Consider the following 23,348-nt stretch of genomic DNA (forward strand, 5'->3'; position numbering starts at 1 on the left):
ATTTGTGTGTTCTTTAAATTCACTGAATTCTTTTATCATGTTTATAATTGTTCTTTTGAGTTCCATGTCCTGCATTATCTTTAGGGGGTTCTCATTGTACTCCTTTAGAGGATTATTGGTATTTGGTGGGGATATGTTATTTTGGTTTTTCATGTTATTATTTTTTCTCTGTGATTTTGACATGTGAATTTCTTTTGTAGTTTCTGATTCTTGTGTGAGACTCAAGGCTTCAAGTTCAGGTCTGCTTCTTTTTGTTAACTTTATGTGTCTTTGTGGTTTACTTCTGGGGCATGAAAAGCTGGTTCCTCTAAGCTTTCGGTCTCTTTTGATTTTATATTGGAGTGGCCAGACTGCTTTTGTCTTTAGGAATTTCCACAGAGGCCCAAGTCAGATGAGGCCCTTCAGATGCTCTCAAGGTTTCTCCTAAGGTCTGGATCCCTCCAGGAAAGATTTTGGCCTCAGGAATTTGGGGGTTGGACTGGCCTGGGAGCAGGGCCCAGGAAAGATGCTGGTCTAGGGCAGCTGGTGGCCATGCCACCCAGAGATGCAAAGGGAGATGGGGATGGGAAGAGGCCCCAAGGGCTCCCAGGGACAGCACTGAGGAACTAGGTTGGTCTAGATGCAAAGGATCAGGAAATGGAAAGGTCAGCCTTGCATCCAGGAAAGAGCCTGGTGGGTTTGTGCAGCCCAGAGAAGCAGAGGGAGGTGAAGGCGGGGGCCAGGCCCAGAGGGCTCCCAGGGACCCCAGAAGGAACTGGGTTGGTCTGGATGCAAAGGATCACAAAGCAGTTGTTGTTCCCCTGGTGTCTGGGGCGCCAAGACAAGGAACTGGACATGTCCCAGGCTAGGAGGAGAGACAGGGGGGAGAGATGGGAGGGTGAGTGAGGATGGGGGAGTCAAGGCCCAGAGGGTGCAATCGGACGGCTTACCCTGGAGAGAGGCCTGTGGGTTGTGCAGGCCCAGGGAAGCAGAGGGAGGTCGGGGTTTTTTTTTGTTTTTTTTTTCTTTTATTATTATTTTTATTAGTTTTCTTTATTTTTCCTATTTTGAACTTAATATCATTTGTTGTAGTTCTTTTGATTTTTCATATAAGATTTAAAAATTAGTTTGCCGCAATCGGACGGCTTACCCTTGAGAGAGGCCTGTGGGTTGTGCAGGCCCAGGGAAGCAGAGGGAGGTCGGGGTTTTTTTTTGTTTTTTTTTTCTTTTATTATTATTTTTATTAGTTTTCTTTATTTTTCCTATTTTGAACTTAATATCATTTGTTGTAGTTCTTTTGATTTTTCATATAAGATTTAAAAATTAGTTTGCTGACCTCTATAGTGACTATAAATCAGGTTATTATTGGGAACAATTTGTGGATAATTGAGTGCTTATCAACAGGATCAAGGGTATTTCTCTCCACTTATGTTTTCATTTCCAGTTTATCAGCCTCTATTATTGTTTTCTTTTCTCCAGCACTGAGTAGGTACTCCACTTCCATTATTTCTATATCAAGAAAAAATGAGTGGAAATGATGACCTAGAAGTGTTTCTCACAGATAGGCCTGCTTTCACAATGATGAAAGTATATACAGCAAGTATAATAGGCCCAAACCAAATAAGACAACTACTTGCAAATTATCTAACTTTTGAGTTGTGCTAAATACACTTTGTATTAAAACAACCCTTTAGATCTCTGAGCCTTGTTACATAAGCTGCTTCCAGAAAATTATTCAAGAGCCCATCTGGAGGCCGGCATGGTGGCACATGCCTCTAATCCTAGCACTTGAGATACTGGAGCAGGAGGATCAAAAGTTCAAGGTCATCCTTATCTACATAGTGAGTTCAAGGCCAGAGATCTTTTGAGACCCCGTGGAATAAAACAAACAAACAACAAACAATTCCCCCTCAAAAATCCTATCTGGTTTTGTTTTCTGAGAAACTGTGCCCAACAGTTTCATCACATATTTCATCCAACATGTAACTTATGCTTCATAGACTATGGATATCGGTATTTGGGGGGGGGGAATGTATATTCTGTTGGGCTTATAGCAGCCAACTACTAATAAAAAAATTCTTCCATGACCCTACAAGATGAAGAGACATGAAAGAGGGCCTGTGTAGTGATTCAGTGGGTAAAGATGCTTGATGCCAAGCATGACAACTTAAGTTTGATCTATGGGACCCACATGGTAGAAGGAGAGAACAGATTCCTGAAAACTGTCCCCTGACCTCCGTACTCATACCATGACACGCTCATGTACAGACATACATAATAAATAAATCACAGTAAGTAAATAAAATGTAATAAAAAATAAAAAAGGGACGTGGAAGATAATACTTAAGTATTTTAGAAGATAGTACTTAAGTATTTTCTTCTATCTAACACAATTCTAACTGCTCTGCACAGACAGGCTAGCTACTGCACCCTTGACTGAATGAAGTGTTTGTAGATAGATCCAAGATAAATTTTATACATGGTGATAATGACGGCAGTTTGTTTGAGTCAGGGTTTTGCTATGCAGGCCAGTCTAGACTCAAACTCATGATCCTTCTGCCTCAGTCTTGAGTACTGGGATTACAGGTGAGCATTACCACATCTGGAATGGTAATAACTTTTTAGATGTTCTCTTTAGACAAGTAGCTCAGTAATTCTGAAAATTGTTAAAATAGTAGGCTTATGACTACTGAGAAATAAAAACTATGTTGAGAACTTTGCCAGCAAGAGAAGTCTATTACTGTTCATCTCTGGGCCTCCATCAGGCCCCTGGATTTGACCCTCTCCCACTGAGCTACTGACCCTGGCAGCAGCCATTCCAGAGGATTGTTAGGTCAATAGTCATTAGATAGAAACTCCCATATTTTGGCCTCTTGTTCTGCTCACAGACATGTGGCAACCTAGCTGTCAAGAAGAGAATGCAGGGTGTGGTGGAGAGGAGCAGGGGATTCTGGGGCAACTAACAAGCTATGCTGAGCCTCTGTGCTCTGGACCTCCTTCCTTAATGACAAGATGAATGAGTCAGACTATCACAGTGAGGATAAAATAATATTTCAAACCTATTTGACTGTATGGAGTTTCTTTACCCGCTTTTCTTCCTTCTTTTCCTCTCTCTGTCCTTCATGCCCTTCTTAGTTTGAAATGTATCATACCCAGTATCTGCTTTTGTGAAGTATTTTGTCCATTTTACTAGCAAAAAAATCTCAGAGTCAGGAGTAAATGTTACACAGCTAGAAAAAGAAGCTGTGCCTGTGGCGAGTGGCAAAGTCAGCTCCCTGGTGCCTGGTCCAGTGTTCCTTCTATAATCTCACAGGGAAAGGGCTGAAAAAAGGCAGCTTGCCAGGTATAATTCTGTCAGCTGACTGTTTTTAAAAGTTTAAGACTCAATGTGCTATTCATTTGCATAGCCCTAACTATTCCACACTGTATATAACACCCACCACGGACTCATTTCCATAAGATGCCTGGCCTTTGAGCTGGAATACTGTCACAGAAACATATGTTGCACACAGGTTATTTGGTTTTTATTATGTGGTAGTAATTTTGCTCTTACCAGTATTTGTTCTTGTCTGTTTCATCACTTCCTAATACTGAACGTATTATTCTGCACTAACATACTTACAAGTGCAAGGACTTACTTTTCTAAAATAAAACAATCTAACTTGTAGCAACAGATGATCCTTTGAGGTAAGAATCACTCCAATTTACAAGCACGGAATATGGTGGCACACCAACATTTTTTTATCTCAAATCTATTCGCCCCCAAATTGACTTCTGAAAAACCATCCTCTGAATTTGGACATGAACAGAAACAAATAGAAAACTTCAGAGAGGATCATCCCTCATCTGAACCCCCAAAGTTTCAAAGCAAAGATATGGCTTTGTGAATACATGCTCTGTCAGAAGCACATAGAAGGATCCTTCATACCTCTGGGTTGAGACTGAAAGCTTTGGCTGGTTTTCCCACACAAAGAAAGTCAAAAATGATTTCTTTCATTGCAAAATCTAGACGTTCCTGGAGGGAACATAAGAAAACAAACAAAATAAAAACATTGAATTACAGGTTCAATATCAAATGGCAGTTTCACCATATGCAACAAACAGGTGGCTGCTAAAAGGATAGGGGTGCTGCTCAGTTTTATAGGTCACACAGAGCCTCTGAGGGAAGATCAGGCACATAATGGCCAGAGGATCTGCTTCTGTTCCTGCAGCTGCGTGGAGATGCCACCATTACATAACACACAGAATTAGCTCCAAGAACACAGAGTATCAAAAACGAAGTAAAAATGTCCTTGGGCCTCTGAGCCAACATACTCTGTTCCAAAGGCCAAAAATGCCAAAGTATTTGGGAACTCTTATCTAATCCTTAAAAGATTTTAGGGTTACCTCTTCAGAAGGTGAATGTTAGAGTATCCAAAAGCCCCATAAAAAAAGAAAGAAAGAAAGAAAGAAAGAAAGAAAGAAAGAAAGAAAGAAAGAAAGAAAGAAAGAACACGAAGTTTTCAGAAAAAAGTGATGGGGAGATACGGGAGGTGTTTGAGGGGAGGGAGTGGGCATGGATTTGATCAAAACACCTTATATGCATGTATGAAATTCTGAATAAAGATTTTTTTAGAGGTTAAAAAAACAACAAAAACCCCACAACACCTGGGGGCCTAGAAACAGCCTTGGTTCCTCCTACTTGCACTAAAAATGCTGGTAATGTTTTGAAACTCAGCTGAACAAAATATTATTTAATGGTATCATTTTTTCCTACTCTCTAACATTGAAACATTCTCTGGCTTATATTATAAAAATTAATTCCAACCAGGAAGAATATTTAACACATAAGGCATACTAAGGTTACTTATTTGAGAACATTGAAAGCAGAGTCTAGTAACGTGGTTAGTAGCTTTTAAGATAATATGACATATTCATTTTATATAATACATTCCAGAAGAGTCAAAGCACATTTTCAACAGCTCATAACTACATTTAGAAAAGTTATATTAAATTTCTACCTGCAGAGCAAGCAATACACTTTCTCTAAGTACACATATTAAAGAGAACTTTCACTGGATCCAACACAGAGAGGAATGCCTATATATTAACTAGTCTGTGCATAGTGAACCTTAAATCTTTATTGTTAATGTCAACAGTACTTCAACAATATTTGTATGCCTGTTATTTCATTTCAGTCATGCAGTATTCTGAGACATACTGGGCAAGGATTTATACCCTCATTTTACAGATAAAGATACAGACAAAAATGTTCTTTTGCTTGAGGTAAAGGTTCTACTAATGACAAAGGCTGAACCGGAATAGAAGATTTTCTGGTTCTCTGTAAGTCACAGAGGTCAAAGCTCCATCAAAGAATTTACTGATGAAGTATTTTAAAGAGTAAAAGATAGACTAGAGGTATGATTCAGTAGTAGAGTACATACCTGGCATGTCCTAGGTCCTCCCTGGGTTCAGTCCCCCACACTTTACCAACCATCCCCCAAAGTAAAAAATCTTATGTTTGAATAGGAAACTACAGCTAACATTTATTTTAACATTACTGGACTTGGTTTTAAAGTAAATTAATTCATGTGTAAAATGCTTAGAATAGTTTTGGCAAAGAATAAAGTTGATAAATGCTAATTTCCCTACAAAATTCTTTTTCACAGAGGAAAATTAGAAAATTACTATTTACTCTGCAGATTTCACTATATTGGCTCTTTTCAAAATTTAAATTTCTGCCAAACACCAGACCCTTTTATTCCTGCCTATTTGTAGAACACAAGGCAGAGAACTGGGAAAAGTGGGGCGGGAGAGTCAAGAGTCTCTTTTATAGAAGTTTTCTATTTTCTGTCAGTGCTGGGATCAAACTTAGACCTTGCTGATGCTCAGGAACTACTACAGGCTATTTTACTAGTAGTTTGTGACCTCGGATAGGTCATTTAACCTCTATCTCAATTTATTTCTTACATGCTGAAGACACTTGACATATTCATGTGACAATTTTTTTTTCAAGCAAAAGAATAAGTGGTGTGGGAAAACACTCAAATGCTTTCTAAAATGTCTAACTGTATGCAGTATTACTGTGGCCTTTTCACATTTATTACTTCATCTGAAGGAGATGGGAAACTTGAAAGCAATTAGAACATACTTATGGCCAGAAATGTCTGCATTACCTGGGCGATGAACTGGATGATTTTCACAAAGATGTTCAGAGGCATATCCCTTGGTACTACACCACGGGATCCTTTGGGGAAAAGTGTTGTGATGATGGTTATAAGTCGGCTGGAAGAGAAAGGAAAAACAGCGAAAACAAGCAAGATTGGCTGAGTTCTAGTACTGTCAGGAAAAAGGCACACGGTTCATCTTATTTCAGTATCAGAGAGGATTTAAAAAAAGAGAAAACATACCAGTTCATCCCTTTCCATTAGCATACTTATTCTATGAAAATTTTTTTCTGAAAAACTCAGGGCAGTAAGAAAATGACAGCTATTTCCTTTGTTGAAAGTGGCAAATGGGATCCGGAAGGACTAGTTAGTACTGGTGGAGGCTGGATGGAGTTCAAAGGTTGCTAAGCCAGTGGTGAAGTTCTGAGGCCTTAGATCTCACAGTAACAGTCAGCTACAAGCAGGTTTTAGGCGGGTCAGGGCTGGCACCAATAAAGAAAAACAGCTTCTGCAGTGCCTGAGTAACATGGTTACAAATATGGGTTCAACGACGGGGTCACCCTCAGAACAAGTCAACTCCTTACCTCTGAGTAGCTGTGTTGCTTTCACATTTGATTCGAATCATGTAAACCCAGAGTAATCTGTAGAGAGATTCCAGTGCCACTCGAGCCATCTTGGGGTCTTTATTCTATAACAGATCCAAAATGTAAGATTGCCGATTGATCAACAGTCCATGGAGGTAAGTCTTGCCTGAATGGCTGGGAAGGCAGGCTGGGTAGGTGGTAGGTATATGCAAGGCACATGCCATCACCTCTGGAACTCATGGAGTATTTGGCTTCCAGGCTCAATGAATAAATAGTTCATGAGGGTACAGTCATGATGGTAAGACAGAGGAATCTTGTGTGGAAAGCCCCCACCAGATTGCTCTGTGTTTTGTGAAGATGAGAATTCAAGAGATTGCCAAAGGTACCAACAAGAGAATTATATAGCATCAATAGGAGAATCCACCTGTTTTTCCCATTACAGATTATGTCCTTTAAAACAAGGTTATTGTTTTGATTTTTCATGTCATCTGATTACTCTTCATTATTTACTAAGGCTAACTGCACCAGACACAATATTAGAGACTAGACATAGGGAAAATAGATCTTGCTTCTTAAGATGGGAGTGGGGAGGCAATAAACAATTGTCAGAGTCAAACACTAGTGGCAATGGGCACTGAGGTACAGAAGGGCAACCTATAGCAAACAACAGTCAGAAAAGGTTTCCAGGAGCAGCTGAAAACTCAACACGAACTACGACTCTATTTATGTGCTCGTTTGTTCATTCATTCATTCATTCATTCATTCATTCATTCAAGTACCAAATTGAGGTTCCCAGAAAACAAGATCAGGTGCCCCGGTCACAAGACACAAGAGCACATGGTTTTGTTGGGGTTAATTAAAAGGCCTTAGTCTACATTATGTCCATTTTATAAAAGCCATCCCTAGAGTTTCCATTTCTTTGTTTTATAAACAAAGAAACATGCCCATTGGGGTGATCACATGTGATCTAGGCACAAGTGGTGGGCTAGTCACAGGCAGTGGGCTGGAGAATCGGCATAGGTCAACATGATGTCATTTTGGGTCTCTGGAGAAGGCATATGGAACATGACAGCTATTCATGCATAGATAAAATTCAGGAGAAAAAGTCTCTCTTGCCAAGGTGTTGTTTTCAGTCACACTATGATCCAAGGAGGCCTGTAGGAGACAGCACAGATGCAGAGCCTAGGCTCCAACTGATGAAAGAAACTGGATCCAGCCATTAACTGGCCCTTAACTTAGTGTATATAAAACCATCAGTTTTGCCAGGCATGGTGGCACATGCCTTTAGTCCCAGCACTTGGGAGGTATGTAACTATGCTGACCAGTGTACTTGGCATGAGAAAAATGGAAAGGTGTGAATGATGGTGGGAAGGTGTTCTAGTTTGTTTCTCCATTGCTGTGACAAAACACTCTGACCAATACTAACCTGGGGAGGAAAAGGTTTATTTGGCTTACATCTCCCACGTCACAGTTCATCAAGGAGCCCAGGCCTGGAGGCAGGAGCTGGAGCACAGGACATGGAGGAACGCTGCTTACTGGCTTGCTCTCCTGGCCCCTGCTCAGTCTGCTTTCTGCTTTCTTATACAACATAGGCCCACCTGCCCAGGGGTGGTAGTACCCATAGTGGGCTGGGCCTTCCCACATGACTCAACAATTAAGAAGATGCCCCACAGACATGGCCACAGGCCAATCCAGTGGAGGCAATTCCCCAATTGAGGCTCCCTCTCCCCAAGTGTGTCCAGTTGACAGCTAAAGCTATCCAGGCCCGAAGGAGAACATTTTGGAGAACATTTTACACAGGGACATGTAAACTAAGACAGGTAGTGAAGTGGGCTCATGTTCCTGAACCTAGGGCTAGCTAGTATGCTGATGATAGGGCTTAAGCAGGACAGGGGCCACATGAGGGACCTTCTGTGAAACTTCTCATGTGAAACTTCTCATGATGGTGACAGACAGCCACTGAGATTAGGGATATACAGGAAGTCCCCATGTCCAGCATGCGGAGTGGAGCTGGGACAAGGAGACCTGCTGGTTCACAACTGTGGCATTCAGATGACAGATAATTAACCAGAGAGAAGGGCACAGGCTTCCTCATTTGAGGGACATCACCTTCTGCCTCATGTCTACTCTCATTTTCTACTTTCAACGAATCTTGTGGATTTTACCATAAATACCTCTTGAACTTGAAATCATCTCTAGCTGCCGCTTTCTCCGCTATTGTTGAACTTTAAGTGCTATTACCTTAGGTTCTGCAGGAAGCTCCTCATTGGCTTGATTTCTTTTCCACTGTCCTGTCTTACACTGAATGCAGTCCTCTCTTTAAAAACACTCAGAGATCGCATGCTGCATACCTGATGGGTCTATCTGGCTCTAATCTGCCTTTGCTGTTTCCTATCCTTCTGCTCTCTACAAACTCCATGAACTCCAGCTAGGCTACATTCCATTTCTATGTTGGCAGCATCTGCTCCTCTCCTCACATCCTTTTCTCCCAGTGAGCACTACTACTCCATCATAGTTGATTGGAATCTCTTCTCTTTTTGCATCCTTCTTTGTTCCTGAGGTCCCAAATCCCATTCCATTAAAATCAGGGCTTAATGATTAAAATCAGGGATTAATCAGTGGTATAGCATTTGTCTGGCATGTAAATGATCTTGTCCTCTATCCATAGTACAGTAAAAATAAACAAATAGTAAAGAAAAGCCACCCAAAGTTAATTAACCCTTCTTAAGTGTCCCCTGATCCCATAACCACAGCTAGTATAAAAATTTACCTCCTTAAACTCTGTTCAAGCATCGGCTCCCACTTATATGATGGGTTTTCTGAAGGAAAAGAGCAGGATTTACTTAGTATCTAGTAGAATTTGCCACTCTGCAGGGAATGAGCAATTTGCAAAATGGTCTTTCTACGTCAGTCTTAACTTTCCTTCAGATCTTGTTTATTTGTTTTTGTTTTCTGAGATAAGAGTCTCTCTGTAGCCCCAGCTGGCCTACAACTTGCTATGTAGACCAGATTGGCCTCGATCTCACAGAGATTCACCTGCCTCTTCCTCCCAAGGGCTGGTATTAAAGGCATGTCCACCACTCTCAGCTTCCCTATAGGTCTTTGACTTTTACTTCTCTTTCCCTAGTATATCTTGACCTTATCATAGTATTTCTTCCTATTTTCTGCTTAGTTGTGCTTAATTATTTAGATATGATATGTAATAAATTTTCCTTTAAACTACTTACTGAGTACAGAGGAGCCATGCAAATGAATTCTGCGGGAAACATTAGAGCAAGTAGCTTTTAGATTTAGCTAAGATAAATTTTTTATGCCTCTAGAATCTAAGGCCAACTTTTTTATTGTAATCATTATACTAAAAGTATGTATTTCCACATGCATTTAGATCCGTTTCTAGTTTTATTTTTTTGTTCTGTGCCTGTTCAAGAGTGAATACTGTATTAATTTAGTTATGAAAGTCTTACAGTGTATTTTAGTACCTAGTATGTCTACCTTCTACTGTCCACTGCTTTCAAGTAGCTCTGCCATATGATTCAGCTATACCACTCCTGTGTATTTACCCAAAGGACTGCAAGTCAACATACCTACACATGCGCCATACCTACACATCAGTGTTTACTGCAGCATCATTTACAACTGCAAAGTTATGGGACCAACCTAGGTGTCCAACATAGGATAATAAGGACAATGTGATAGATATACACAATGGAATTCTTTCTCAGCCATAAAGAAGAATGAAGCTACGCTGTTAGCATGAAAATGGATGCAACTTAATCCTATTAAGTAGATTATCCAGCCTCGGAAAGACAAATGTAACAGGTTTTCTACATTTGTGGTTACTGAATTTTATATAGTCACATAAAATCAGGTATGAATCCATTAAATAAAAGTAGAAGGAAAACTGTCCAGGGAACAAAGAGAATTAATGGGAGGGGGAGGGTAAAAAAGGGAGAGGAGGAGAAATGGGGCGGCAGAGGCAACATATACTCAACATGTAATGTATGTCCATAAAAAAAAAAAATGCACAGAAAAGGCAGAGGATGTAGCTCAGTGGTACCTAGTACCAGGTTTTAAAAAAATATATAAAACTAAAAGCAAAAACACCTTTTCCAGTTTTCACAGACATTCTTGTGTGTTTATCCTTCTACATAAACTTTATAACTACCTGTCTAGCTACAGGAAAATAAAATCCAGCTTCTGAGAACTGCATATTTATATACAAAGTTTTAATTTTTTTTGGCAGCTAATGAGATAATTTGTGCAATGTTTTGGTTAGTTAAAGGAAAATTAGCAAAGCTGCATTTTAAATTTCCTCTCATGTAAAAATGCTATGCATTTGAACCCTCTTTCTTCAATTCCTCTCAATCAGCAAATGTCTCTGGTGTAGTCACTGGTGATTAAAAGCAGCCTCTGGGCACTAGAGAGATGGCTCAGTGGTTAAGAGCACTAGTTACTCTTGCAGAGAACCCAGGTTGGGAACCCAGCACCCACATGGCATCTAACAATCATTCCTAATTCCAGTTCCAGGGGATTCAATGGCCTCTTCTGACTTCTGTGAGCACTGCAAACATGTGGTGCACTTGCACATGTGTAGGCAAAACACTCATACACATTAAAAAAAAAAATAGCCAGCCTGGGTTTGAATCGACACTGTCTCTATGGTGTTAGTTGTACGGCCTGCCTTTGAGAAGCTCGTTAATCTGTCTGTAAAACTCACGTGAAAAAATTCCTCCCTACCTCACAGGTGCATTGCAGAGAAGGCATGCACCATTCTACCTGCCCGAAGTACGTTTCTATCACGTATGAGGGATCAGCAATCCAGCCAGCAGGAAAGAACAAGTCCCTGTGTACTGGGAGCTTCTATCCCAGTGGAACTACCTTCTCCCATCTCAAGTTCCTTTCATAGTGTGTATATCAGTGTTTTATATTTGCACAGTGTATCATCTGAAATTCTCTAATATACCTGATCTCACAGTATGAATCATGAGGAAAAGCACATAACATCTCACTCAGTCTGTCTGGATCTTAACTGAGATTTCCAGTTCTAGTGACTCATACCAGTGTTTTCTTTTTAAATTTCAACTTCTTTTTAATAGCTCCCCTGACCTTCTCTCCCACTCTTTTTGGTGTAGCTTATGACTGATATTCTTTCTTGAATAAGACTATGTTTGGGCTAGGGATGTAGCTCAGTTGGTGGCATGCTTGTGTAGCATGCACAAAGCTCTGGGTCTGATCCCTACCACTGCATAATACTGGGTGGTGTTGTGTCACATGTCTAGAATCCCAGCACTGGCAGGTGGAGGCAGGAAGATCAGAAGTTAAGGATCATCCTTGGCTACTTAGTGAGTTTGAGGCTAGCCTAGTTATAGAAGACCCTGTCTAAAATCAATAAATACATAAATGAATAAAAGATTATGTTTGAGATTTCTACTGTCCCCAGAGACAGAAGAGGAAAGTGATTGACTTAGGCTTTTATGTGTTCTGCCCAGGGAGTATATATTGCTAATTGATGTTTATCATTTCAGGATGCTATAACTGATCATTACAAGTGGCTCCTTACTTCTCTGCCATTCTTCACAGTCAAATGATATCCTTAAAATTCAAACATAGTTTTTAAATTGGTTGCATATAAGTCCATTAGAGACTAATCACAACCTATCGAACAATCCAAATTCTACAACATGAAACATGAGGGACCTTTCACACCTGCCTGGCCAGGACCAGCTCTGCCTCTACCTCAAGGTAGAGGCCCTTCATACAGTAACATTCTCTGCAATTCCCCAAATGCCTGGGTGCCTCCCTACCTTTGGTTTAGTGGAAAATCTTGACTGGCCAGTAAGATACAAGTGTCTTCCTTCTTCATGTCACCCCTACTGTTTTGCTCCTTACCCTGGGCCCTGGAGAGGACACTCAGCAGCTCTGCTCTGTGTCCTACAATGTTTTTCTATTCCTTACAAGTTTCCTGTCAGACTGTGAGCTCAGAAAAACTTCGTTTGTTTATCTTTACTTCCTCAGTGACCATCATATAGCAAGTTAGATGTTTATTAAAAACAAAACCAAAAAGAGTGGTGGCCAAACAACTAGACCCATAAGGAAGTGTGTAGCAATGTGTAGCTGAAGCTGGTTTTCGAGCTCTTACGACAACAGTAAATGACTAGCATTTAAACGGCATTTTCTGTTTCAAAAACTCTTTCACATAACAAAGTATCCATTGAGGGATTTTATAACTGAGAGAGGCCTAATGAATTGTTCAATCTTCAGGCTAACAAATGACAGCTGGGATGTCTGCTTTAGTGAGAACTGTTTTCCCAGAAATCGCAATGAACGTGGTACATGGTACTTAGCATATCAGACATTACTGTCAAAAGCTTTTTATGGTTTTGTTACATGTTTTCCCCAAAGCCAAAATTTTAACAGCTTAGCCCCGACTGTGGTGTTAATGGGAGGTGGAGCCTTTCTGAGGTGAGGTGAAGCTTAGAAGAAAGTCTTTAGTTCACTGGGAGTATGTCCTCAAAGGGGACTGTGGGAGCTGGGTCCTTGTTTTTTTTCTGGTATTTTTGAGGAAGGGTTTCCCAGTAGCCCCAGCTGGCCTGGAACTCCCTATGCAGACTAGACTGGCCTTGAACTCACAGAGATCTGCCTGCCCCTGCCTCCCGAGTGCTGGGATTAAAGGCGTGCACCACCATGCCCAGTTTGTTTATCTTATTTGTACCGTGGCAATGAGAGGTTCCAGGTTTTGCTCACATGTTCATATCATCCTACCTCACCTTGTTACTGACCCATGGCAAAGGGCCACTTGACCATGGGCTGGAAATCTCTAGAACTATGAGTCATAAGCAAATGTTTTCCCTTTATAAACGGATTATCTCAGGTATTTTGTTATGGTGATAAAAAGCTGACTAAAAATGCTGTTATGTATATAACTAACTTTAATCTTCACAAAAATATACAGAGTTAATATTATGGTTCTCATTTTGCAAATTAGGAAACCAAGACCAAGAGACATCAAATAACGTACACAAGGTCACACAGCAAATAAAGGGTAGAGCCAGAATTTGACCTAGGCAATCTAGCCCTAGTATACTCATAGCATCACAATTTCTACTGCAGTTTAAAATACAGAGGCTGCTCAAACATATTTCTCTGAGCTACCACATTAATCTGTTTAAAGTCAGGACTTCTTCCTAATTTTTTCTTTGTATTCCTTAGCAGTAAATCTAATAGATATTCAATATACATTTTCAGGATGAAGACACTTTTAGCATATGCTTGTACCACTGATTTCAGTGTGAAAGGTTTCACTTTTAAGGTCAAAAGACCATTCTTCTATTAGAATCTGTCTCCGTTAATTAACTACTAATTAACATTTATGAATTTATAATGGCTCTGAGACTTGTTGATAAAATAATTTAGGAACCCAGTGGGCTTCGGGGAAGCTCTCCCTAGACCCAGTGCATCTCACCTCAGTACCACCAGTGACGTGCCAGCTGGCTGAGTGACATGTCTACCCTCTTGATATTTTGCTTTTAATTAATCCTTTTGATCCATAGAGCCATTTGGAACTAATGCTAACAAACAGGAACAGCTAAATTCATTGATGGCAAGGTCACTGCTGCAGACCAGAGCTTCCCAAGGTCTATCTGTTGACCATTTGCATCAAGGCACATGGCTGCTTAAAAATATGCAGATGTCAGGGCTGTACCACAGACATTCTGACCAAGAGGTGTGTTCAAGTCGTAGCACAGGGATGATTAGCACAGATGGAGACTTGTTTCTTATTATGTATTCTGGTTTCTCCAATTATGAAAGTACAATAATATATAATGTGAAGATCTATCCAAAAGTTTTAGAAAAACATAATCAATATGTATGAACACACTGGAAGCACTTCATGTGGCCTGTGGCACCCTCATGACCTCATGACACTGTATATGCAGCCTCTACCATCACCTGACTCTTTTTCTTTTTTCAAATTTTATTTTTATTTTATGTGTATGAGTGTATTGCCTGCATGTGTGTAAGTGCATCCAGGTGGTGCAATCCCCATGGAGGTCAGAGGAGGACATTGGATTTCCTTGGAACTGGAGTTACAGATGGTTGTTAACCACCATAGGGGTGCTAGGAATTGAACCCGGATCCTCTGCAAGAGCAAACAGTGCACTTAACTGCTGAGTCCTCTCTCTAGCCCCTTATTTGGTTCTGAATAGATCCAGTTAATTAAATATATGGCTATTTATTATATAATTCTTGAGTTTCCAGTTTTCTTTCATTTCTTCCTTTAAAAAAAAGAATCTAGGCCTCATTGGCATAGTCTCTCTCTTTGTTTTTTCTTTCTTTCTTTCTTTTTTTCTCTTTGGTCTTTTTGAGACAGGGTCTCCCTGTAGCCCCAGTTGGCCTGGAACTCACTATGTAGACCAGGCTGGCCTTGAACTCACAGAGATCCGCCTGCCTCTGCCTCCCAAGTGCTGGGATTAAAGGCGTGCGCCACCATGCCCAACTTCTTTTCTTGGTATAAGAAAAGCAAATTTGGGCTGGAGAGATGGCTCAGTGGTTAAGAACACTGGCTGTTCTTGTGGAAGACCCAGGTTCGAACCCCAGCACCCACATGGCAGCTAACAACTGTCCATAGCTCCAGTTCCAGGGGATCTGACAGTCTCTTCTGTCCTCTGTGGGCATTGCACGGCACTGGTGCACTTACCTACCTACATGCAGGCAATACACACATACACATAAAAGTAATAAATAAAATATTTTTTAAAAAAAGAGAATTTAAAATTATCCCATGTATATAGTTTTGAAGGATAAGAAATTAGCACACAGTCATTATGAATGCAATCAGCATTACCTTTGAAAATACTATTAATTTCTCAAAGAGTGTTTCATACTTTCAGTGTTAAGTGTTGTATGGCAGATATGAATGGAGGCGTCATTTTTTTCATAGTTCATTATGTCCAGATTCTGACATGAAATATAGCGGGACAAAAAATGGTTGGTCATTACCGACCACGTGTTCCCGAAAGATGTAAATGTCTCAATGAGAAGACACCATAAATTTCTCATTGCTCTACAGTGGCATATAGTTAGATATGGTTGACTAAGTTGATTAAGTATAAATATTAAGGACTTTAAGTCTATGCTCCCAAAGCAGTCTGCTTCTGACAGTTTGATGCTGAGGACATACCAAGGCATTGCCATTAAATGGGTGTTTACTCTGAACATGTGAGCCTGCGCTTATAGTTCTTTCTGTGTGTGTCACGTGGTACTTTGCCAGCTCAGTTCTGCAGAACACATTAACCATAGCTACCAGGTTAGCCTGGAGGATGCACACATTAGGACCCTTATCCTGAAGCACCTGGGAAGAACTTGGCCCCTTTTGAAATATGGTTGGTTCTAAGTAGTATAAAATCCTGAAGCTAGTCACAGTAAAGTATACTTTTGAAGCTGTTTTTTCCTCAGGCACTTCCTTCCTATGGACTGCCTGTATAAGAGGTTTGAACATGTTCTATATACTAATGACATTCATTAATCGTCCCATTCAAATTCCTACTAGGTTCAGACCTAAACATTATGATACATGTTTATTCTGCTTGTGGCTCTTTATAACACTCTGGGCCTGGGGCTGTGAGTTCTAACAGTTTTTCATTCATGAAGTAAGACAGCCTTACATTTACTTATTAATTTAGAAACAGGCTAGCTTGAAGCTTCACACATAGCTGAGGCTGTCCCTGAATTAGCAGTCTTCCTGCCTCAGTCTCCCAAATGTTGGGATTGCAGTATGCATCACCATGCCAAGATTTCCTTATCTTTATTTTGTCTAATAAGTAGCTCTTTTGTGCTTCCTGGGTACAAGACTTTCTCAACATAAAATGCCAAGATCTTCAAGGACAGAGAGTCTGTTCAGTGTCTACAGTGGACATAGTAGTCTCCCCGACCCTTCCCACTCCTTCCACCTTCCCACAGTGAGCATAGCACAAATCCTTCCTGACTGGAGCTGAAGTTGGAATGCGGTTCAGTTCCGCAGCATTGACTCTATATGTTCTTTCTACTCCAACTGCTTCTCCTTTTACAAAATTCTAATGTTTGAAATGCCTATGTAGAGAAGAATTGTTGGCATCAAAGGTCACTTCCTCTTGGGTGCAGTTTGTAACCCTCCCATTAAGTTTTTCTGGTGGGCTTTGACAAGAGCTCCAAACATATTATAATTTTGAAATAATTAAGTTCCAAATTCAGATACCCTGCTATCTTTTAAAAACTAATTTGGATGAAAAATAAAGGGAGGGGGGCTTTTTGGCCACAGCAAAAAATATTGTACAAAATATTTTAATTTAAACCCAATATACATTAAACATTTTCAGAAAGCATGTTATAAGCATTCTTGATTATTTTTCTTTTGGTTTTAAACAAAACTACCATTTTCTGTCTGCAAAAAAATTTTAAAAACTCTAGAACATTAAGATGTAATTACAAAAGTGACAAGGGGCTGCACTTTAGGCTGTGCAGCAGATGGCTGCATCAGACTACCTGAAAGTGGTCATTGCATAACAGTTGGTCACGTGGCAGGGGATTTCATTTTTCAGGGCACTTAAAAGCTTCATTCTCCATCCACTGCTATTATATTTCACTGTCAATTTGAAGGACATGAATGATTCTAATCTCAGATTTCACAATCAGCTTTTAGAGCCAGGACATAGTTGGTGCTTAAAACAGCTCAGTGTAGATTATTGTATAATTATAGTAAATGACAAAATAATATAATTAATCTTAATTACTTCTCCAAATTAAAGTGTTTTGGGAAAAAAGTAAAACAAGGCAACGTGTATCAGCACATGCATTTAAGTATTGGTTCAAAAATTGAAAGTAGCAAATATTAAACCAGGGAAAGAAGCTGAGACACAGCTTTGGGCAAACATGAACGTGGAGGTGCAGAATACACTTGATTTGCCCTTTTTTGTGGTTTCATTTTTTGAAACATGATCTTTCTATGTAGCTCAGGCTAGTCTCAAATTCATGATCCTCCTGTCTCAACTTCATCAGTGTTGGCATTATCCGCATGCACCCCCACACTAGATGGACCTGCTCTTATGTTAGAGGGTTCTCATTAAGAGGCTTTGTATCAGCAAGTCACTAAACTTTAAAACATGCATCCACTTGATGATACAAAACCGATTTTTAAAAATTTTATTTATTATTTTTATTTCATGTGTATGCATGTATTGCCTGCATGTAGGTAAGTGCACCCATGTCGTGCAATGCCCACGGGTGGGTACTGGGATTTGAACCTGGGTCTTCTGCAAGAACAGTGTTCTTAACCGCTGAGCCATCTCTCCAGCCCCACAAAACCGATTTTAAAGCTAATTATTACAACCATATGAAAGGCTCCTTGTTCCCAGGGGCAGTGACTTCATTCCTCATATCACTCAGCACCTGCGCTGTTCACTTGGACACAAACAATCACAGACAAGAATGACAGGAGTAAAGCGCTCCCTGCTAGGACAACCCCTCCGCTGAATGGAAGGAACTCTTGTTGGCAAAATATTTACTTAGAGAAAGGGGCAGAGGTATAGAAGCATATCTGAAATAAATCCACATGCTTAGGTCAGCTAAGGGTGGTTACTTTATTTTCATATCACTTAGATAATAAATGACTATATATATATATATATATATAGTGTTTTTAATTCTGTCTTCAAAGTGACTCTTACTAACAGATTTATTTTTCCCCTATCTGAAGAGGCTTCTTTTATCTCTAGCCAGAAGCATATATCTCTGCCTAAGAATTTTATTGTAGCTGGGTATGGTGGTGCATACCTAAAAGCTCACACTTGCAAAATTGAACAAGGAGGATTTTGAGTTTGATGTCAGCATGGGCAGCCTAGTGAGTTCTTGTCTTAAACAAATACACAAACACAAAAACAAAACAACAGGGGCTGGAAAGATGGCTCATTGGTTAAGAGCATTTGCTATTTTTGCAGGGGAACCTGGGTTCAGTCCCCATCACCTACACTGGGTGGTTTACAGCTATGTGTAACTACTAGTTCTGGAGGAAGTGATGCCCTCTTCTGGCTTCCGAGGGTACCTAAATGCACATGGTGCACATACATACAATTGGTCACACATACATACACATAAAATGAATAAAATCTAACCCCCCTCCAAAAAAAACCTTCAACAGTCCAATGTAATTTGTTTGTTTGGTTGGTTTTTTGAGAAATGATCTCCTTGTAGTCCCAGCTGGTCTGAACTTGATATGTAGACCACGCTGGCCTTGTTCTCAAAGAGATTCTCCTGCCTCTGACTCCTGAGTGCTGTGACTAAAGGCATGAACTGCCATACCTGGCTTATGGTAAATCTTTATAAACAAGTTTTTATTGTTGTTGAGCTGAAAAATACTAACCTTAAGGTTGGACAAACAGTTGTTGAGGAAAACATGCCACCTGTTCAGGAACAGTTGCTTCTGACTGACACAGAGCAGACAGGTCACCAGGGGGTATAATGCCTGAGAAGAAAGGAGTTGAGGTCACAGGATGACTGACAATTCAACAAACCAGGAAACACATTCTCTGTACCCACTGCTTCACCACCTCCCCTGTGGCCACGTGGGCCAGAATAAACAGTATTGTGCCACGCAAGTCCATGGGTACCCAGCAGAGGCAGGCATTATGTAAGGGCTTTCTGATAATAAGCAGATGGAATCATCTAGAACTATAGCTAGTGTACAGAAATATGTATGTTTCATGTACAATAATATAGAAAGCTGACTGATCATGACTGATTTAATTCTCACTTATAAACATTAAAAAACAAACTTGCCATATTAGATCATTCTCTAAACCTCCAGAAAAACAAAACAACCATGAAGGCACATTGATTTTGAAAATGTTATTGGCTTTTCTGCTTATAAATATCTACTAGCTTGTCCTTGGTCTTAGAGGTATGTGTGTACACACATACACACACACACACACAAACACATACACACATACACACACACATTTTTGCTTGCAATCTTCCTGTAATTAAGGAAGATTCCTGAAAGAAATGTTATTGCATTGGTAAACTTAACCAAAACAAATTTAACCGCAGGAGGAATTTGCTTATGATGGAATAAACAGAGGTGCTACTGTGTTTTTGCTGCTTAACTGGCCCCTTTCCCACAGCAACTGGAGAAGACAGCAAAGCCAGCAGGCAGCTATCCAAAGAACATGCACACACAGCTCATCATGATTTTGCTCAACTGGGTAGGTAGCACACACCTTGAGGGATAGAAAAGACTGAAACAGAATCATAGCCAGCATCTCTATTAACCTGGACTAGCAAGAAGCAATGGCCAATGGATAGCTTTGTGCTCCACACTTCAATCCAGCATTTTTCTTTTTTATATTAACTTAGTCTGAGAGGACCTTGAACTACCACGACTATTGAATGCAACTCTAATGCCAGTCAATAAATGCAAGCAATTTATCACAATGATCATAGATTATAGAGAGATGAGCACATTCATTACCACTACCAACAAAGCAACTGGGAAGCTGCTCAAAGCATGATTTGGTATTCATGCTTTGGAGAGCAGCATAAACCAGATCTGTAGCCAGTGATCTAACTATCCACTTCCCTTAGACTATCACAATTTTGGTTAGCATACCACTTGCCAGTTTAATAAGCCAGAACTTTATTCACCATATGGCAACTTAAAAGACTTCATGTTGCCTTCCCAAGAATTACTTCCCAACCTTTAGAGAATCTTGCCTATGGGCAATTGTCTATTTCAAATCTCTCTTCTTTTCTGGGTTCAATTTTGATTTTGAGTGTCAGGATAAGAATTAGGCAGTATAGGTTTACTGATGGGATTGAGAAGAGAAGCTATTATAAACACTAGCTTTTAGACTTGAAAAACTTCTTAGAAATTCAAACAAAAATTGAGTTAAGCCAATCTTAAAAATGAACAGCTGAGTCTGTAGGACTAGAAGGGTCATCTGAGGTGATGTGGTGTAATCCCCTTATACTATGGTGATTCATGGGTCAATGCTAAAAGCAGACTCTAAGTTTGAGATGCCGAGACTTTTCAAGGCAGCTACAGGTAATTCTCCCATCTGTGAATCCACATGACTTTCAAATAGACAGGTTCTGCATGTGTGATGGTTGTCTGGATTGTCTCATAGTTACTAACCAAGGAATGCTTCTTTCGAGAAGAAAGTTCCAGTGTGGTATCATAGAGACTTTCCACGAAGTTTCTAAGACAGGGAACGTTGACTTCATTTTTAACAGCCTGAAATAGAGACACATGTGACTGTCTTACTAATGAAATTGTGTGTGCATAATCCAATTGGAAGAAATTCTTAGAAATGAAAATGCAACTCACAGCAGCAACGGGGACAAGAATTTCTACAAAAAGCCCAGCCAAAGCATGTTTGATATCTTTGTCTTTGACCTCCAGGAAATAATGTGCACATTCCTAGGGAGTGAAAAAAAAGAGGGAGAGAGCAGACACTGAAACGTACATGTGAAATATACTTAGTAATACCTAGTTAAATCCTGTAAACCAACATACCATATTGTTATCTATTAAAAATCACTACATTCAAGTATTTATATGGAGTCCAAATGTCATTTCACAAGACTTGTTTTTCTCTTTCTCCCCCTATTTGTACTTCAAATAACTCTTCTGAAAGGACAAAGCATCCCCAACCTGTAAGCACACAGGCCATCTACTGAATTTCTGGCTGCTTTATTCAATCATTCATTTTCAACAGATTTCTATTGATAGCTTGCCCTGTGTGAGGTCCTGGGCCCTTGATCAGCCCACAAACACAGATCCCCAGGGTAGGTAAACATGGGGAGAGGCAAAAGACAGTAGGTTCCTGTCAGGTCTAGTGCCTGACAGTCTGGCGTACAGAGCCGTTCACTTGCTTGCCTGACATCTTAGGTGTTTATTATTCAGATCATTTCTTAAGCAAATCTGGAAGGCTTCCCTTCACCTCACACAAGTAAACCTTTGGAACACTTCCTTAAGCAGGATGTCTTTTCTTGCAAAACTACTGGCTACCAAGATAATGTATTTTTGGCTTCCTGGGGACTCACTCTACAGGAAAGTTGGCCTGTCTGAATTCTGCCAGCCCCTCTCTTCTTTCAGACTTTATGTTAGTGATAGGAGTCCAAGTCTGCTTCAGTTATGACATGTTTATGACTACACTAGCTCTTACTGTTAATCTAGCAAAAAGAATCCCAAGATCTTCAGTCAATATACCAAATCTCAGCCCTGTTGGGCAATCTAATCCTAGGAAGTCACTGAGATGGACTGCCCACATAGAAGGAAGCTTTGGTTCCCAGGTGCCCATCCCCTTTTCTGCATTATTCTGCACATATGTGCAAATATTCTCCCAAGTGGACATATAAATGTATGTATTATTAGCATCTGTAAGTGGAATAATAGTTAACAGTTGCTGAGTGCTTAGCATGTACCAAGAATCCTCAGAGCCACTCCCTAAAATTAGTGCCATTATGGCCACCTTGCAGATATGGCAAATGAGCTGGGATGGAGAGGTGCTAAGGGATCCTGGCAAAGCTCACAGAATTGATAAATACTGTGAGGTGAATTAAAACCCAGGAAGGTTTTACACAGCAGTCATCCCTAAAAATTAACTTTATTGAGATATAGTTCACATTCCATGCAGCTCATTCACTTAAAATGTCTTGTTCATTAAAAAAAAAAAAAGTCTTATTCATTGACTTACTCTATATTGACAGTTGTATACCTATGCTACAATACCACCTTTTAACACCCTCCAAAGAAATTGTGTACCTTTTGGCAGTCACTTTCTACCTCTATATCCACTACTGGCCTGAGCCCAAGGCAATCCATTAATCTATTAATTATACTTTCTGTCTCTGTGCATCTGCCTACCGTGAACAGTTCACTTACATGGATTCATATAGTATGTGACCTTTTGCTTGGCAGGATCCTTTCAAGGGTCACCTTTGCTGCAACAAATATCAGTGCTCACTAGGCCCCACTACCATCCCATTGCATGGAAAGGCCATATTTTGTTTATCTGTTTATCAGTTCAGAGATAGACTATTTCCAATTTTTGGCTTCTGTGAAAAATACTGCTATGAACATTTATGTTCAAGGGATGTATTTTCATTTCTCTTGGGTATTTATACTGAGGAGTGGAGTCACTAGATCATTTCGTAATTCTAGGTTTAGCCACTGGAGGACCAGCCAGACTGTTTTCCACTGTGGCTGTGCTGCTCTGTTCACACTGGCAGTGCATGAGGATTTCAGTTTCTCTATACTGTCCTCGTCCATTCTCATCTTTTTGACTGTGGCCTTTTGTTTATTGAAGTTGTACAGCCTTTATTCAAAGTTCACACATCTAAACTCTCTGGGAAGATCAACACCAAATCTAGTTCACAGCAGCATTGGAAAATTCCCTTCAGACATAAATCTTTACTGTCAGTTCTTAGTGGAGCAGCACATTCTGCTAAAGTCTCATTACCATCACAATGAACTGGGATAATCATTTCAAAATTAAGCCTTCTTTTCTTTTTTCTTTCTTTTTTTTTTTTTTTTTTTTTTTTGTTTTCCAGGGTTGATTGATTAACTGCTTGATTTTTGCAGTACTGGAGACTGAGAATAATG

General features: G+C 40.0%; 1 protein-coding gene across 7 annotated transcripts in view; it reads right to left on the reverse strand.

Moving 5' to 3' along the window:
• Fry (FRY microtubule binding protein) overlaps window positions 1-23,348 on the reverse strand; it is a 479,403-nt gene that overhangs the window by 164,302 nt on the left and 291,753 nt on the right. For all 7 annotated transcript variants that reach the window (XM_008825033.3, XM_029559622.1, XM_029559620.1 and 4 more), the window contains 6 exons: window positions 21,069-21,161; window positions 20,877-20,975; window positions 19,104-19,205; window positions 6,710-6,813; window positions 6,135-6,243; window positions 3,908-3,994 (listed from right to left, as the gene is read on the reverse strand). In XM_008825033.3, coding sequence (XP_008823255.1) covers window positions 3,908-3,994; window positions 6,135-6,243; window positions 6,710-6,813; window positions 19,104-19,205; window positions 20,877-20,975; window positions 21,069-21,161 — 594 coding nt within the window. The remainder of the gene's footprint in view (window positions 1-3,907; window positions 3,995-6,134; window positions 6,244-6,709; window positions 6,814-19,103; window positions 19,206-20,876; window positions 20,976-21,068; window positions 21,162-23,348) is intronic.

This window comes from Nannospalax galili, unplaced genomic scaffold, assembly GCF_000622305.1.
Source record: "Nannospalax galili isolate Female #2095 unplaced genomic scaffold, S.galili_v1.0 scaffold768, whole genome shotgun sequence".
In the NCBI taxonomy this organism is placed as follows: Eukaryota; Metazoa; Chordata; class Mammalia; order Rodentia; family Spalacidae; genus Nannospalax; species Nannospalax galili.